The sequence below is a fragment of the Oreochromis aureus genome, linkage group 15 (assembly GCF_013358895.1).
Source record: "Oreochromis aureus strain Israel breed Guangdong linkage group 15, ZZ_aureus, whole genome shotgun sequence".
Taxonomy (NCBI): Eukaryota; Metazoa; Chordata; class Actinopteri; order Cichliformes; family Cichlidae; genus Oreochromis; species Oreochromis aureus.
The window spans coordinates 19,114,309-19,130,582 of record NC_052956.1 but is presented as its reverse complement, the minus strand read 5'-3'; the positions used below and the strand labels follow the sequence as shown (position 1 = coordinate 19,130,582).

At 40.0% G+C, this 16,274-nt stretch overlaps 1 protein-coding gene across 6 annotated transcripts in view; it reads right to left on the bottom strand.

The window, feature by feature from the left end:
• Positions 1–14,806: 14,806 nt before the first annotated feature.
• Positions 14,807–16,274, bottom strand: part of tbc1d32 (TBC1 domain family, member 32) — an 86,798-nt gene continuing 85,330 nt past the window's right edge. For all 6 annotated transcript variants that reach the window (XM_039598895.1, XM_039598899.1, XM_039598900.1 and 3 more), the window contains exon 34: positions 14,807–15,491. In XM_039598895.1, the coding sequence (XP_039454829.1) occupies positions 15,387–15,491 (105 nt within the window). In that variant the 3' untranslated portion in view covers positions 14,807–15,386. The remainder of the gene's footprint in view (positions 15,492–16,274) is intronic.

Sequence of the window (16,274 nt, the reverse complement as noted above, 5' to 3'; positions counted from 1 at the left end):
TCCAGCTTTTTTTAGATGTAAGGTACTCCTATTAAATCATGACTCACTGCATTTTGCATCAAAATTAGTTTGATCCGCAACATTTAAGTGTGACAGATATGCAAAAAAAAAACTAAGAAATTAGAAAGGAAACAAACCAGCGTAATACAAAATATTACAGTCCTGCATTAAGCTCCTCATGACTCAGTAGGCAGCAGTGATGTCCCACAGGACACGATTTTACATTTTACCGTGCTAACTCCCAGAGGCACAGCAGGAGGCCACTTTGGAAACAGCATATCAGAGAGTCTAATTTAGCTGAGCTCTGAAGATACATCACTAAACATCAATACATGCTGCTTACTGCTGAGTGAGGCCATGTTCACATTTGTTTTCCTTGATCTGGCCAAAACAGAAGATTACTCTGCAGAATTACAGATTTTTACTGTATGATTACAGTTAAAGCAGGATGCTTCTGTACATGGCGTAGGAGGTAACTTGTTCTTTCTGAAGTTTTCATAAGTTTGAAATTTGGATTCAGGTTTGTTATCATATGTACAGAATATAAATCAATCCTTTGTGTCAGTCAAACTTAATTATCAGAACTAAATGCTCTGGATACCATGTCGTTTAAGATTTAAAAAAAAAAAAACAATGGACAAAATTAATTTGTGATTTTATTTTTTTATTTTTAAAGTTTTGAGTGAGAGCCTAATTATTTTTTCAGTTCGTAGCTACAAACAGACTGTGTGAAATGTTGGTTATGCATCATGCAGACCAGGATAACAGGTGGTTACCTTTGGATGCAAGTGAGCCAAACAATTCAAGGCTGTTTTGTTAATTTCATATAATTTAAGTTCATTAACACATGTTTGACTGGGAGTCTTAATGCCACCAGATGGTTTGCACTAGCACTTGGCACTTTGTTCAACTCTAAACACACACTTGCCTGGTGATTATGAGCCATTTTCACACATGGAATCTGAAAAACGCCGGGAACATTAAGTCAGTGTTCGTAGTCGCCCTTTTTTTTAGATGTTGCACACAAGAGGAAATAATTAGCTCACTGTAAACTGAACCCACATGGGTGCAATTGAACATTGAATGGAATGTTATTTTGAGAACTGGCAGATTAGGCAATACCTCTGCAAAAACATTTTTTATGTAGCACTTTGAATTTAAATATCATAAAGTGCTTAACAGCAAAAATGCAAAAACATTAAAACAAAAACTTACCAAAAAGCAGATTTTAAAAGATGAGTTTTCAGCTGCTTTATAAAAGATCTCCTGTGCAGAGGGAGTTCCAGAGTTCTGGGGAACACTTGTTGTACAAGCTAAGTCTCTTTTATTTCTCAGCCTTTATAATGCACAGTGGGCCCTGATCACATGACCTTGGGGACCTGCTGGGCACATAAGGATGTAAAAGTTGACTGAGGTATACCGGTGCTCTAAAAAGTCCAAAAAATAAAAAATATAAACGGACTCTAAAGTTAATGGAGAACCACTGCAACTGAATTAGCAAACACATTTTTAGCCATCCAACTGTTAATAGAAACTAAGCACCTCTGCAGAATTTGTAGCGTAGAAACATTGTAGGGCTTGAAAGAGATTTATAACTGAATGTCATCTGTGCAGCAGTGATATAAAATATCCTTAATAAGTGCTTAAAGTGTGCTGAAGAAGCAGCAAATATAGCAAACAATAAGGGCCTTTAAATAGAACCCTGTGGCACACCCTAGGCAAAAGAAGTGGAAGCCAACCTGAAGGAGCCACAGAAAAGCATAGTTAAGACAGACATAGAGAGTAACTCTAAAGCAGACCCCAGTGCACCCAGCTGCTTTTTCGGCCTTAATGTGATGGTCAACAGTATCAGAGGTATCAGAGGTCATATCCATCATCAGCAAAACATAACAGTCTCCTGTGTTACTATGCATCAAGATGTTGCTGGAGACTGAGAAGAGCTGTTTTGGTAGAATGAGCTTTCCGAAAGTTAATGTGTAGAACATCGGTAAGCCGATAACGGTATTTAACACTTTTAAAGACCCTTCTAAGACCTAAGTCCTCAGTATCAAAGTTCTAGGGATTGGTCAGTGACTCCCTGGTAACCACATGTTGAGAAAATTGTGTATTTTCCAACCTGTTGTTGAGTGATTGCTCGAGGTTCGTTCCTGGCAGTCCCTAGGTGAACTTTGGTGGAAAAGATATATGTTTCAACACTGAAAAACTTTTAAAACATTTGAAAAAACTTAACTTCATTCATCTGGGATTAGCTCGCAAGTGGTTGCAGACCAGTCTCCATCTTCCATGGAAAATACAGGTGACAGTGGTGATCTGCTAGTGACCAAAGTAATCACAGGGAGGTTTTTGGTACACTAACCTGCAACAGCCAGCAACCTCCAGTAACCACTTGCTTATCACTTCCACAATAGAATAACAGGACAGCTTGTAATATACATAGGGTTTTACATCCGCCAAAAGTAAATGTGTTTTCTGACCATCAGCATGAAAGGTGCACAATTGTGTCTAATTTAATATTGTTTTAAAACAAAAGATTCTGATTTCTGATCTCTCTGCATTTAGTATTTGCATTCTCAAATACAGCTCCATCAGGTAATGTCTTGCAAAGCCCAGGGCTGCAGTGCGTGTCTGGAAACAGGGCATAGAGTGAGACAGCAGAGGGGATCTTTGGCTGTGTCCAGATACCAATTTGCGAAGAGGTCATTAACCAGCCGAGTTTCATTCTGGCCTTGTGACAACTAACCTCAGGCATTAACATTAATTTGTTACAGTTAGCTGTCTCCTTATTTTAAGATAATTATCTTAATGTTTTGCATATTTCTAAAAATAAAAGTATCATGATTTAGCCTGGGATCTTTGTTAATTGGTAACAGTATAAATGGATTAACTATCAGTCGAATCTAAAGTGAAACTGACTATTGGAGCCAAATCCAGCTGCCATCCTACATCATCACACAATCCAAAATCCAGTCCAGTATAAGACTATAGACTACATTAAAAAGGTATAGACTAGACTGTCAGCAGTGGTGGGATTAAATGCATTTTTCCTGGCAACATCACAAGTTTTAATCAATCACATTAAGCTGTTGCTACACTGTCTTTCTCTATGAAAGACTCTCTAATTACAAACTGATTATGAAATGGAATTCATGAGGAAAAGCTAAAGTTAACACTGGCCGGGGACATAGTTCAAATTCTATTGTAGAAACATCCTTTGTGGCATCATATGTAGGTACAGAGTTTTGCAGACTAACATCTACGTGTTGTTTAGGCAGAGGAATCAGGTGTCATAATACACAAATAGCTTTGTTTTAGTCAAGGGAAACCAAGTGATAAAAACAATCAGACCACTTAAATCTTTGGAGGATTGCATGCAAGTGTGTATCGCTTGCCTCTGGGTTGGATGAATTCCCATAATCCTTCTGTGTGCTTAGTGAAAAACAAGCTATGCAAAAAGGCAGCACCATGAAAGATTTGTTTCCGCCTTGCTTGTTTACAACATTACAAAATTAACCCAGCACATAGAAAATTGATGCTCAATGATTTGAAGGTGACAGTCCTCATGTTGAAGCATTAATTATGTTAAGAGCTGGAGGTGACCATCCTCCCATATCTTTGAAAATTGTATTGTTTGTAAAGAATTACAAACAGTAAAAATTTGTAAAGAATTGCTTAAGAAATGAGCTATGCTAGTGCTCATTGAAACTACTGAGAATGCTAATGCAGCATGCTAACATGATGATAGAAGCAGCAGGATGAAGTGTGGAGTTGACTGGGCTTTATTAGAGTCTCACATTCAGCCAAACAGCATACACATCTCCACAGTGCAGATATATGACCCAAAGCATACTGGAAAAGCAACCAAGAGTTTCTCAAAGTAAAGAAATGTGATCTTTTTCAATGGCCAAGCCATTCACATGATCTCAGGTCAATGCTTTTCGGTTTCTGAAGACAAAATTGAATGCAGAAAGACCCACAAACAAGCAGCAATTCAAGTCACACAAGTGTCTCCAGAGTTTACCCCAAAGTAAACCAGTATCAACTTTATTACCTTCTTAAATCGCAATAATAATGTTTTTTTTTCTTATTCATGTCTTCCCGAATTTATCTATTTTTTTATACTGAACCGTCTTTTCTCTATTGTCATCCCGCTTTTCTTTGTTGATCCTGCTGTTTACAAAAAATGCTCCAGTAGCACTTTCTAGACGACACTTCCAGTTCTTTATCTCCCTTTTCCTTAAAAGGTTAGCTGTCCCCTCAGCCTGTGTTGGCTGGTACACTGCCAGGCCTGTCCAAGTTTATAAAAATGGGGTCAGATGTCCCCCCCAACTCCACAGAAGTTTGTTCAGTTAGTTTCATAAACTGCAAAGTGAGCCAGGCGTGCTATCCATCCAACAGCTAGGAACATCAGTTTCTCTCAGCAAAGTCGAGCTCTCACGTTGTCCTAAAGAAAAAAATTAAATTAAATTAAACCTTCTAGATCCTCTGCAGCTTTGACAGAGTACATCCCACCACTCTCGCTCTCTTACAACCCCTGTTCAATAGAAGCAGCATCCACATGGATTCAGCTGATGAAAACACTGTGCTCCGCTGACAGACATTTCTAATATGGGCCCTATCATACTCCCACCAGCAATGACAGTGAGATTTGTGCTCCCACTTCTGGCATCTTCTCCACTCAAACTCACAAGCAAACAGTGACATCTGGTAACAGCTTGACATTAAATTTTCCATAAAGCAGACTGACGAGTGCTGCGGCACAACTGGAATAAAAATCGATCAAACCTAAAGGACATAAAGCATCTGAGATTTCACCGTCCAATTATTAAAACAAGTGATCAAGTAAAACTGCACTGTCGACAGTTTGCTCCAGAGAGGCTGAGGTGCTCGCGTGTAATTCAGTAATGGTTTCACTTCATGTCTGCAACTTCATCAAAACACAGAAAAGCCAATGATGATACATGATACACAAATGTACTTCATTTCCTTTAAGCTGACAGGCCGGTGTTATTTGTTTACCTCCAGGGGTTTCATTTCTTTGCCTGTTAAAGCGAGAGCACAAATGAACTACAGTTATGTGTTCTGCCTCTCAGTCGGCCTGTGAATCAAATTTAAGTCTCATTTTACTTGTGTTAGCTGCCTGGCATCTGCATGTTTATCCGATATCCTCATTTCTTATGAGACGTTTTATATCTACAGCCAAAACTGTAAGAGAAACATTCAGCCTTTAGGACAGATCTTAGAATACCACTCTTTGTTTTAGTTTTTAAAAAAATTAAAATTAGTGTGGCGGTACAAGAAAAGAAGGATTGTTTTGAAGCAGGTTGTTGACACCTCACACTGAAAACAAGAGTGATGTGAAAATCACCCGTTTTATGGCCCTTAATTGTCATGCAACAGCAAAGAGCATCAGCACTTACGCTAGCTACATAAAAAAAAATGCAACAGACTTTATGTTGTAATTAAATTTTATTGTTGTTGTGAGAAACTTAAAGCGGAGACCATAAATCCTCAACACCAGCAAGACTGTGTTCCTCCAGAATCACTAGTAATGGCTAACTCTAAAATGTAATAATTTCTATTAAATTTCAAGAAAACTTTTTCTGCCGTCACTTTGTATTCGCTGCAGGCTTCAGTTTCAACTTTTGAACTTTGCAGAGTAGTTTCACGCCTCTATAAAAAAAAAAAAGAAAATTTAAACATCATCCTGTCACTTTATAGTTAAAGATAAACTCACCTTAACTCTACTCTATCTCAGTTTCATACACAGTTATAAACAAATCTAGAATTCCTAGCACATTTTCCTGGGTTTAAAAATCTGATTCTGTGTAACAACACTGCCCCCAAATTGCTGTTTTAAAAGTGTTTACCTCCTTGGTGATGCCCATGTCAATTTCTGTGCTAAATTACAAAAAGTCTGAATATATATTCTTCTTTTTCTTTCACCTGCACTGCTTAGGGGTTCACAAAATGAATCATCTGCCTCCATCTCACCCTGTTCTTAGCATCTTCTTCTTTTCCTCCTACCTGGCAGCTCCATATTCAACATCCTTTGCCCAGTATATCCACTATCCCTCCCCTGCACATGTCCAAACCATCTCAGTCTGAGCTGTCCCTTTTATATACTCATTTCTAATGCAGTCCATCTTGGTCAATCCCAATAAAAATCTTCAACTCTGCCACCTCTGGCCCTGTCTCCTGTCTTTTTGTCAGTGTCACCATCTCTAAACCATTCATCATAGCAGGCCTCACTACCATCTTGTAAACCTTCCCTTTCACTTATGTTGCTATCATTCTGTCATAAACCAACCCCTGACACTCATCTCCACCCACTTCTTCCTGCCTGTACTCTCTTCTTCGCCTCTTTTTTGTACTTTCCGTTGTTTTGGTGGTTAACCCCTGTTATTTAATCTTATCCACCTTAATTAATGTGTGAAAATATGCAATAGATTAATCTCTTCCTGAGCACAGCAGCTCAAGTACTCTCCATCTCTGAGACTATTTTCAGAAACTTGGAAAGCCTACTTAAAAGACTCAAAATGGTTAAGGTTAGGGTTAAGGTTATAGGGCTGGGATAGATGGCTGTAGCCTCTGTTCTAAGCATGTCTTACTGCCGCGAGTGGCGTTCTATTGGATTCCCTTGAGAACCCAGAGCGTTTCATAAGGATGGGGAAGGGTACCTTTCGCGTTACTATGAGACGCCTAGGGGTATGACAAATTGGTGGTATGTTACGCATTGGGAATGATAATGCTCTGATCCAAAGATGAGTATGGAGTGAAGTTAATCGCTGATTCTAAACTGGCCATAGGTGTCAACACAGCAGTCAATGACTGTCTGTCTCTATGTGTTAGCAACAGACTGGCAATCTGTCAAGGTGTACCCTGCCTGTCCCCCTATGACAGCTGGGATAGGCTCCAGTCCTCCAGTTGGATAAGTGGAAGAAAATGTATTGATAGATGGCTATCATGACAACTGCAAAATATCAAGAGACTACAAAGACTGTGGAGAGAAGCTGTTTGATATATGGTTAAAATAGATGAAAGCTGTAGGAACTAATAAGTCAAATGAATCAGTTTTAGCATAAGCTTATAGTAATTAATACACAAAGAAAATATAAATTGAATTGTTGGCAGCTTTCTGCTCATTGATTTGTCTTTACAAAAAAAATAAAAAATAAAAAAAAGTCTTTCACAAACCTACTGTCGGCTAATGCTTCTAGAGAAAGGCTGATTGGCCAAACACTCGTATCAGTTGATATTGGTGTTGTCTGCTGCCAGCAGACTATTGGCAAATAACCTGACATTTACCCATGACATTGGACAACATTTTTCTATTGTTCATCAATTTTGCACTGACTACTAAAGTTGGTGTAATAAAGAGCTGTACATTGGGGTTGCTGTAGCTCAGGAGGTAGAGCAGGTCTAATACTAGTCGGAGGGTTGGTGGTTTGATCTGCTCCAGTCTGCATGCCAAATATCCTTGGACAGGATACTAACCCCAAATTGTTCTCCGATGCATTCATCGGAGTATGAATGCGTGTGAACGTTCGATAGAAGGCTCAGAAAGAGCATAGAAAAGAAAGTGCTTGAATGGGTGAATAAGGCAAGTTGTGCAAAGCACTTTGAGTGATCAGATAAAGTTGAAAAGCACCATTAAACCATGGTTGCTAGCAGTTTCTGTGAAATCAGTTGTTAAAGACCCAGTCATAGGCTTAGAGATAAGTCAGTGAGCTCCTGGTAAGAGCCAAAAATGTCCTTCCAGTCAGTTTGGTTGCTAGCAGTGGTTGGTTGCCATAGTTTCCCGCAATTTGCATAGAAAACTTTTCTGGAAATGCAAACTGGAAACAGTTTTCTTTCAAGGTAAAAGATGCACCTTTTGAACAGTGTTGGTTTCAGTGCAACTTTTACTTTGAATTTGAATGTTCTCTGCTTCTGGTTTGTGTTGCACTTTCAGGTTTCACTACCACTCGATAGTGTTTGCAGACAGATTCTGCTTGCAGCCAAAGCAATCACAGGGCGATATACAGTGCAGCACCTTCTTTGCAACGAATTTCATCAAGTGACAGGCAGAAACTTCCAGCAACTGCTCAGGGAATGCACTTTTTTTATTATGAACAGAAGGTTGCAATGGAGTTGCCAACTTCAAACAAGATTGCTGAACAAGCAACAAAGCACTTATGTACAGATATTTTACAACATTTAAGTAGGGAGAAATCAAGTAAGGAAGCAAATGAGAGTGAATGAATAGTGGCATTGTAAAGCGCTTTGGGTGCCTTGAAAAGCGCTATATGAAATCCAATCCATTAATCCATTATTACAGTGGCTTGCAAAAGTATTCGGCCCCCTTGAACTTTTCCACATTTTGTCACATTACAGCCACAAACATGAATCAATTTTATTGGAATTCCACGTGAAAGACCAATACAAAGTGGTGTACACGTGAGAAGTGGAACGAAAATCATACATGATTCCAAACATTTTTTACAAATAAATAACTGCAAAGTGGGGTGTGCGTAATTATTCAGCCCCCTGAGTCAATACTTTGTAGAACCACCTTTTGCTGCAATTACAGCGGCCAGTCTTTTAGGGTATGTCTCTACCAGCTTTGCAGATCTAGAGACTGAAATCCTTGCCCATTCTTCTTTGCAAAACAGCTCCAGCTCAGTCAGATTAGATGGACAGCGTTTGTGAACAGCAGTTTTCAGATCTTGCCACAGATTCTCGATTGGATTTAGACACCAGACAGGTCAGGGATAAAGTTATTGAGAAATTTAAAGCAGGCTTAGGCTACAAAAAGATTTCCCAAGCCTTGAACATCCCATGGAGCACTGTTGAAGCGATCATTCAGAAATGGAAGGAGTATGGCACAACTGTAAACCTACCAAGACAAGGCCGTCCACCTAAATTCACAGGCCGAACAAGGAGAGCGCTGATCAGAAATGCAGCCAAGAGGCCCATGGTGACTCTGGACGAGCTGCAGAGATCTACAGCTCAGGTGGGGAATCTGTCCATAGGACAACTATTAGTCGTGCACTGCACAAAGTTGGCCTTTATGGAAGAGTGGCAAGAAGAAAGCCATTGTTAACAGAAAACCATAAGAAGTCCCGTTTGCAGTTTGCCACAAGCCATGTGGGGGACACAGCAAACATGTGGAAGAAGGTGCTCTGGTCAGATGAGACCAAAATGGAACTTTTTGGCCAAAATACAAAACGCTATGTGTGGCAGAAAACTAACACTGCACATCACTCTGAACACACCATCCCCACTGTCAAATATGGTGGTGGCAGCATCATGCTCTGGGGGTGCTTCTCTTCAGCAGGGACAGGGAAGCTGGTCAGAGTTGATGGGAAGATGGATGGAGCCAAATACAGGGCAAACTTGGAAGAAAACCTCTTGGAGTCTGCAAAAGACTTGAGACTGGGGCGGAGGTTCACCTTCCAGCAGGACAACGACCCTAAACATAAAGCCAGGGCAACAATGGAATGGTTTAAAACAAAACATATCCATGTGTTAGAATGGCCCAGTCAAAGTCCAGATCTAAATCCAATCGAGAATCTGTGGCAAGATCTGAAAACTGCTGTTCACAAACGCTGTCCATCTAATCTGACTGAGCTGGAGCTGTTTTACAAAGAAGAATGGGCAAGGATTTCAGTCTGTAGATGTGCAAAGCTGGTAGAGACATACCCTAAAAGACTGGCAGCTGTAATTGCAGCAAAAGGTGGTTCTACAAAGTATTGACTCAGGGGGCTGAATAATTACGCACACCCCACTTTTCAGTTATTTATTTGTAAAAAATGTTTGGAATCATGTATGATTTTCGTTCCACTTCTCACGTGTACGCCACTTTGTATTGGTCTTTCACGTGGAATTCCAATAAAATTGATTCATGTTTGTGGCAGTAATGTGACAAAATGTGGAAAAGTTCAAGGGGGCCAAATACTTTTGCAAGCCACTGTATCTTCAAGGCCAAAGCAACAAACAAAATCTCCCACTCTTACTGGACTTTATCAGCTTTTTCAAATCCTCTTTCTGGCCATGTGAGAGGTAGTTCTACAGACTGTTGAGCACTGATTAACTGGGCAGAATACCACATTGTTGGGTGTTACATAGTTTCAAACCACCACCATGGTCTGCTGAGACAGATGCCAGATAAACTGAGGCAGTAGGAGCGGGCTCAGGGAGTTTCTTCTTTTGATGTGAGTCTTCAAGGTCCTCTTCCCTGGAGTGAAACAGATTTAGCATATTAACATGAAACAGACATGTCTGGGACCTCTGCTCAGGAGTGTTGATAATCTTGTCAGCGTCATTCACCCAGCTTTTAACTACATATGGGCCTGCAAACTGTGCTGAGTGGGCCGAAACTAACTCCTTGTCACCAGGTTTAAAAAAATACCGAACAACTTTTCTATCATATACCCTTTTTATGTACCCCTGAGAAGAGGAATAGGTCTTTTTGGCTAAGCAACAAGCATAGTATAAATGTTCCCAGAACTGTCAAAATCAAAGCTGTTCGTTTGAGGTGGTGAAGTGACCCTCGCACACTATGTCTAAACACCAGTTTAGCAAAACTAAAGCCGAGAGATTGCTGCTTTGTGTATTTGAACATGATGTCATTCTTTTTTTAATGCTACCTCTCTAGTGCAACTCATGACTGTGGTTGTTATGAACTGTGGGAAGGGATGGGATGGATGAATGGGATCTGATGACCATAATTTGTTTTTAGCAGTGGGCTCACCTAATCAACAATCACACGCTCAAAAGGCCTACTAACTGCAGGGATGGGTTTGAGAGGAATGGGTGGTTCCACCTGTTTTTACATAATTTAGCAAAATCAGCTTTTAGACCTGGCAAGAAAAGGTGTTGGAGGATACAGTCATTGCTTTTGTAAAACCCTAAATGACCAGACTATGCATGCTCATAAACTAGCTGCAACGCACTTTCACCATCTGATGCACAACCTTGAAATTTTACTATAGGAATCTACAATATATTGCCAAACATATTCACTCACCAATCCAAATCAGTTGTTTCATGTGTTTCATCCACTTCCATGGACAGAGGTAAAATCAACAATGGACTTTCATGGCTCTGCAACTGCATCCAAAGCTTAAAACGACAGCTGCGCCAAGCATGATACAAAAGATTGGAAGAAGGAGTGTAAAGCACACCACCACTGTACTGTAGAGCAGTGGAGACGTGTTCTTTGGAGTGACAAATAATGCTTCTCCATCTGGCAATCTGATGAACGAGTCTGGGTTTGGTGGTTGCCAGGAGAATGGTTGCATTATACCAAGTGTAAAGTTTGAGATTATGGTGGGGGGTTGTTTTTCAGCAGTTGGGCTCGGCTCATTAGTTCCTGTGAAAAGAGCTCTTAATGTTTCAGTAAATTAAGACATTTTTGACAATTTCATACTCACAACTTTGTGGAAACAGTTTGGGGATGGCCCGTTTCTGTTTCAGCATGGTTTTGTACAAAGTAAGGTCTATAAAGACATGGATGAGCAAGGTATGTATGGAAGAACTTGACTGGCCTGGCCTTACCTCAACCTAACAGATCACCTTTGGGGCAAAGTAGAGCAGAGACTGTTTGACCATCCAACATCACTGCTTGACCTTACAAATTTGCTTCTGGAAGAATGGTCAAAAACTCCCATGAACAAACTCCTGAACCCTTTGGAAAGCCTTCCCAGAAGAGTTGAATTTCAGCTGCAAAGCATGATCCAACATCACATTAAACCCTATGGATTAAGAATGGTATGTGACTCAAGTTCATATGCGTGTGAAGGCAGGCAAACAAATATTAGTGTATATAGCTTAACTCCCATATAGTCAGCCTCAATGGCCATTTAAAAAATTGGACTCTCTGGTACATCCATAATGGCTACATTTTTCACTGTTTGGACTCCTCTATAAAGTTTGCTGTAGGTAAATTAGCCAATTGTTTTACTGACAAATTAATCCTATCAACTCTAACAGGCTTAAATATTAAAAACATGTTTGTGGTGTTTTATCTTGTTGTGGAGTTTGGCCCCGAAGTGGCCAAAAATTGATTGCTGCAACTTTAAAGTTCAATTTGGGGTTCAATGCATTGTGACCAGTCTCAGTGGTGAAATTCTCTGTGTGAAGTGCCGTCTTTTTACGAGGTAAACATTTGATCAGTTCCTCCTCACCGTGAGCCAGACACCACCTCTGCTGTGCCCAGCACATTCCCCTGGTAAACACAATTGTTGTGGGAGAGATGGATGGATGTGATGAGCTCATTTATTATTCAGGCCTCAGTGTGTCTGAAGAGGGACAACAGGACCGCAGTGCAGGGAGAGACAGATAAGGCTGTGGTTACTAATGAGGGTTTATCACAATGATTCAACCTTCCTCATGCATCTTTCATACAAAGACCTGCAGAAGTACACAACATGAGAGGCTGCGTGATGCATTCATCGATGTCTGTGCATAAATGATGTGTGTCATATCCACAGGAGTGCTAGACTCCACGTTGCTGTTGCTCTCTGTGGTTCCAGGTGTCAGACAGGTTTAAACCAGTGCTGTCTGTATCCACAGCCACATCACTTAAAGTAGTTACTGTTGCTCACTCTCACAGATCAAAGCGTTGTTGGTCATTTTGAATATAAGTCGTAATTTGGTAGATATTAGGCTTGGAAGCAAAAGAGGTATATTAGCAGGGTGTACCTGCCTGACCTGATTTACATTGCTCAGATGAAGGTCAGGAGGGTCATTCACCAGCAAACACAAGTAGCAGGTACAATTTTCAGTTTACTGTTATTAATTGTACAAACAAAGGAAAGTTGTAATAGCTTTCTTTTAGGGAAGTCAGTGTTCATGTCCTTATATATTTCAATTTTAAAAGACTGGTTTGGCTTTTTAGCTTTTGTTGAGAGGACAGTGCAGAGAAAAAAGATTAGGGAATGAGCATCAGTTAACTCAGTTTGGCCTTGAGGCAGATTCAAACCCAGGCCTCTGTAATAACCTTACAGCTGAGTGAGCAGGTGGAGGAGTTCCATACGCTTTGATTTAAAATACCTGCTAAACAGAATGTGAACAGAGAGCCTTACTTGGTACCCAACATACTAATGTTATGCATGAAAGCCATGTGCTCTAGTCAGGTTTCAAGTGTCTCCTTTGGGTTCCAATCCACAGGCTGCTTGGGGGTTTCCTGTGTGGGACTGCATGTTCTCTCCGTGTCTGTGTGGGTTCTCTCTGGGTACTCCAGATTCCTCCCACAGTCTGTGTTAATATAACTGGTAATTCTAATTTGGTTGTAGATGTCAAACTAAGCATGAATGTGGCTGCGTCTCTCTCTGTTAAGCCTTTGTTATACTCCACCTTTTACTCTGTTATAGCTGGGATATGCTCCAGCACTTCGTGACAAGTGGAAAAGATGATGGACAGATGGACTGTGTATGTTCTTTGTAACTGTAGCAAATCTATACAGCTGTTATTAAAAATGTCAAGTCCTCCTCAGTAAATTTTTGATTGCCAGTAATTAGGTTTGCAATTATCTGACCAACATAACCTATGTTAATAGTGCACTGCCACAAGTTTAGTGCCTATGAAAAGTACATTGTCAGTTTGTCAGAAACCAACAGTCATAAACTGAATGGTCATACCACAACTGCTCAAAAAATTAAGAGAACACTTGATCATCACAGTAAAACATTCAATTAAACTTAAGTGATCTTTCCAGTTAGGAAGCATTATTCAAATCAAGTCAGTTCAGTTCAATTCAGCTTTATTTATGGAGCCCCAAATGACAACAACATTCAAGGTGCTTTATAGCCCCTTTTCCATTAGCACTCAACCGGATCGACTCGACTCGGACTGACTGGTTTTCCATTACAATCAAGTACCACCTAATGTGCGTGGTCGTCATAGCAACACAGCCAAGCGTCCTGTGACGTAATTAGTATGTGAAATAAACAAAGGTGGACGTTGAGACGACGATGTACCTGCTGCTCGTTCTGTGGCTTTTTGTCATACTTGGGAACCACAGCGTTGGGTTTTTAAAAAAAAAATTTTCATAGCTATTTCAGTCATTGCCAGGTTTCAAAAATAGCAGTTTTGATTCTCATGAATGATAAGCAGGCTCATTGAGTGACTACACTGACCAGACAATCGGTGGCATGCAGTCTAACAACGTTGCATTTTAATACCTGCTAAAATCGCTTGGAACCCTAAACAAGCAGGTACTATGATCTAATGGAAAACCCAGAAGACTGTGGCTAGTCGATCCGAGTAGGTACTAATGGAAAAGGGGCTCTATGAGCAAGCACTTGGTGATAGCGGAAAGGAAAAACTCCTTTTAACAGGAAGGAACTTTAGTAGAACGAGGTTCGGGGAGAAGTAGCCATCTGTCATGACTGGTTGATTGTGAGGGGAGGAAGGCAGGAAAAAAAAACAACAACAAAAAAAAAAAACACAAGCTGTGGACAAGAGCCAAAGATTGATATTACTATTAATATTAATAATAATAATACAAAAACCATTATGACTCTAAATAAACTGCTTTAGAGCAAATAAAAGTGAGAACAGGTGCCCTGGAGGGTCAACAACAAGACAACCCCCCAAAAAGGGAAGGATTTTTACAGCTGGTGGCCACAGACAATTCCTCTTTCCTTATCCCCCAGTTTTTTTTCCAAGTCTATCTGAGAGAACACAATTCATACTAGACTATATAAATAAAAACAGAGACAAAGCTGCAATTGTGACATGAGATAATTTTAATAACCCAGAAGAGATTCTTGCTGAACAAAAACAAATGATCTTATATATTCAGATATATTTGTAGTGTTGGAAAAACAATAAATAACCAAAAAGCATCAAACATTTCCTAAATGCAATTACTGAATCTTCCAACAGCTGTTTACACTATTTACATTATAAACAAAAATATATTATACAATTGCAACCTGCAGAAAAACCTTTTTTCCTAGCATACCAAAAAAAAGTGTTTTGGATTGTTTTGATTATCAAAACAAGAAGAGGTGGTCGCTGTAGCTTTCTGTAACAAGCAAGCAAGCAATCAATCAATCAATCAATCAATCAATCAATCATCTGCTGGACTATTTTCAGCAGCAGACTGTCACGCATTTGTTGTGCTGGTGAATTTCTTTGTTACCAGGATGCCGTATGAGGCACTGAGTCAATGTAAATGACACTGCCATGAAACAGTTATTGGTGGTTTTAGACTTTCATGAGATTTAGTGACAGTAAGACCTGCCTTAAAATCTAATTTTACTGAACACGCCTGACTTTTAGTGGGGTTTTTGTGATGTTTTGACAGTAATATACTTTTAACAGTTGATCTATTGAATTGAGCTATGCTGGGTTTTGATAACAGTCGAATATTTCTCTTCCTTGCCTTCAGATCAACTTCAAATCATTTTCATATCAGCCAGAACAATGTCCCTGTATTTGTGCTCCAGGACACCCATAAACTCCAGGTGGTTGGTAAAATTGAAGCCCTGGATTGGCTCTTCCTGCAGGTAGAAAAGAAGAAATTTAGAGTTAGAGTCAATCTTTGAGCATTTATCCTGGTTGATGGGTCCTCGATCAAGGCACTGCATAATATGTGATTGAACATATTTTGACTTGCGCTATTAAAAGCGAAACCCTTACCTTGTCTGGTCCATTATCACCTCTGCACCACTTTGAATTTTATTTATTTAGTGTATTTCAATGCCCATTAGCACAATGTAGCTCTACAATATCTAAGACAACAAAAAAACAACAAAATAAATCTTCACCAAAAAACAGACGGAGGGATGAACTGATCCGATATACAGTATCAGTCCGATCCTGACCTAAATTACTGGATTGGATATCGAGAGAAAAAAAAACATATCACAAAAGCACCTCACAAAACGTGCGACATGGCGTAACCCAGGTAGTGACCTTAGCACGACCTTAGGAGCGGCAGAGCGTCACGTGATAGTTGTGTGTGAGACCTGTCAGCGGTGTAGAGTTCACACTGAAAGCATTTGGAGCCTCGCTACGTGGTGCCAAACCAGGTGTTGTGCCAAGGTAGGCATCCCCGAAAAGGTTTGTCCCCCCTGCGCCGCGAGCATTTGTTGGGCACAGAGTGCGGATCCAGTTTACTCAGCCTCCATTACAGACAATTAGATGTTTTAGTTTTGTGAAAAAGGGAAAATGAGTGTGTTACATCACCATCCAGTTTGAGGGTTACAACAGAATATTATATATTTATTGTTCTCACGTGGTATTGGGCGGGATTATTTTAACAAACGAAGGACATTTTGCCT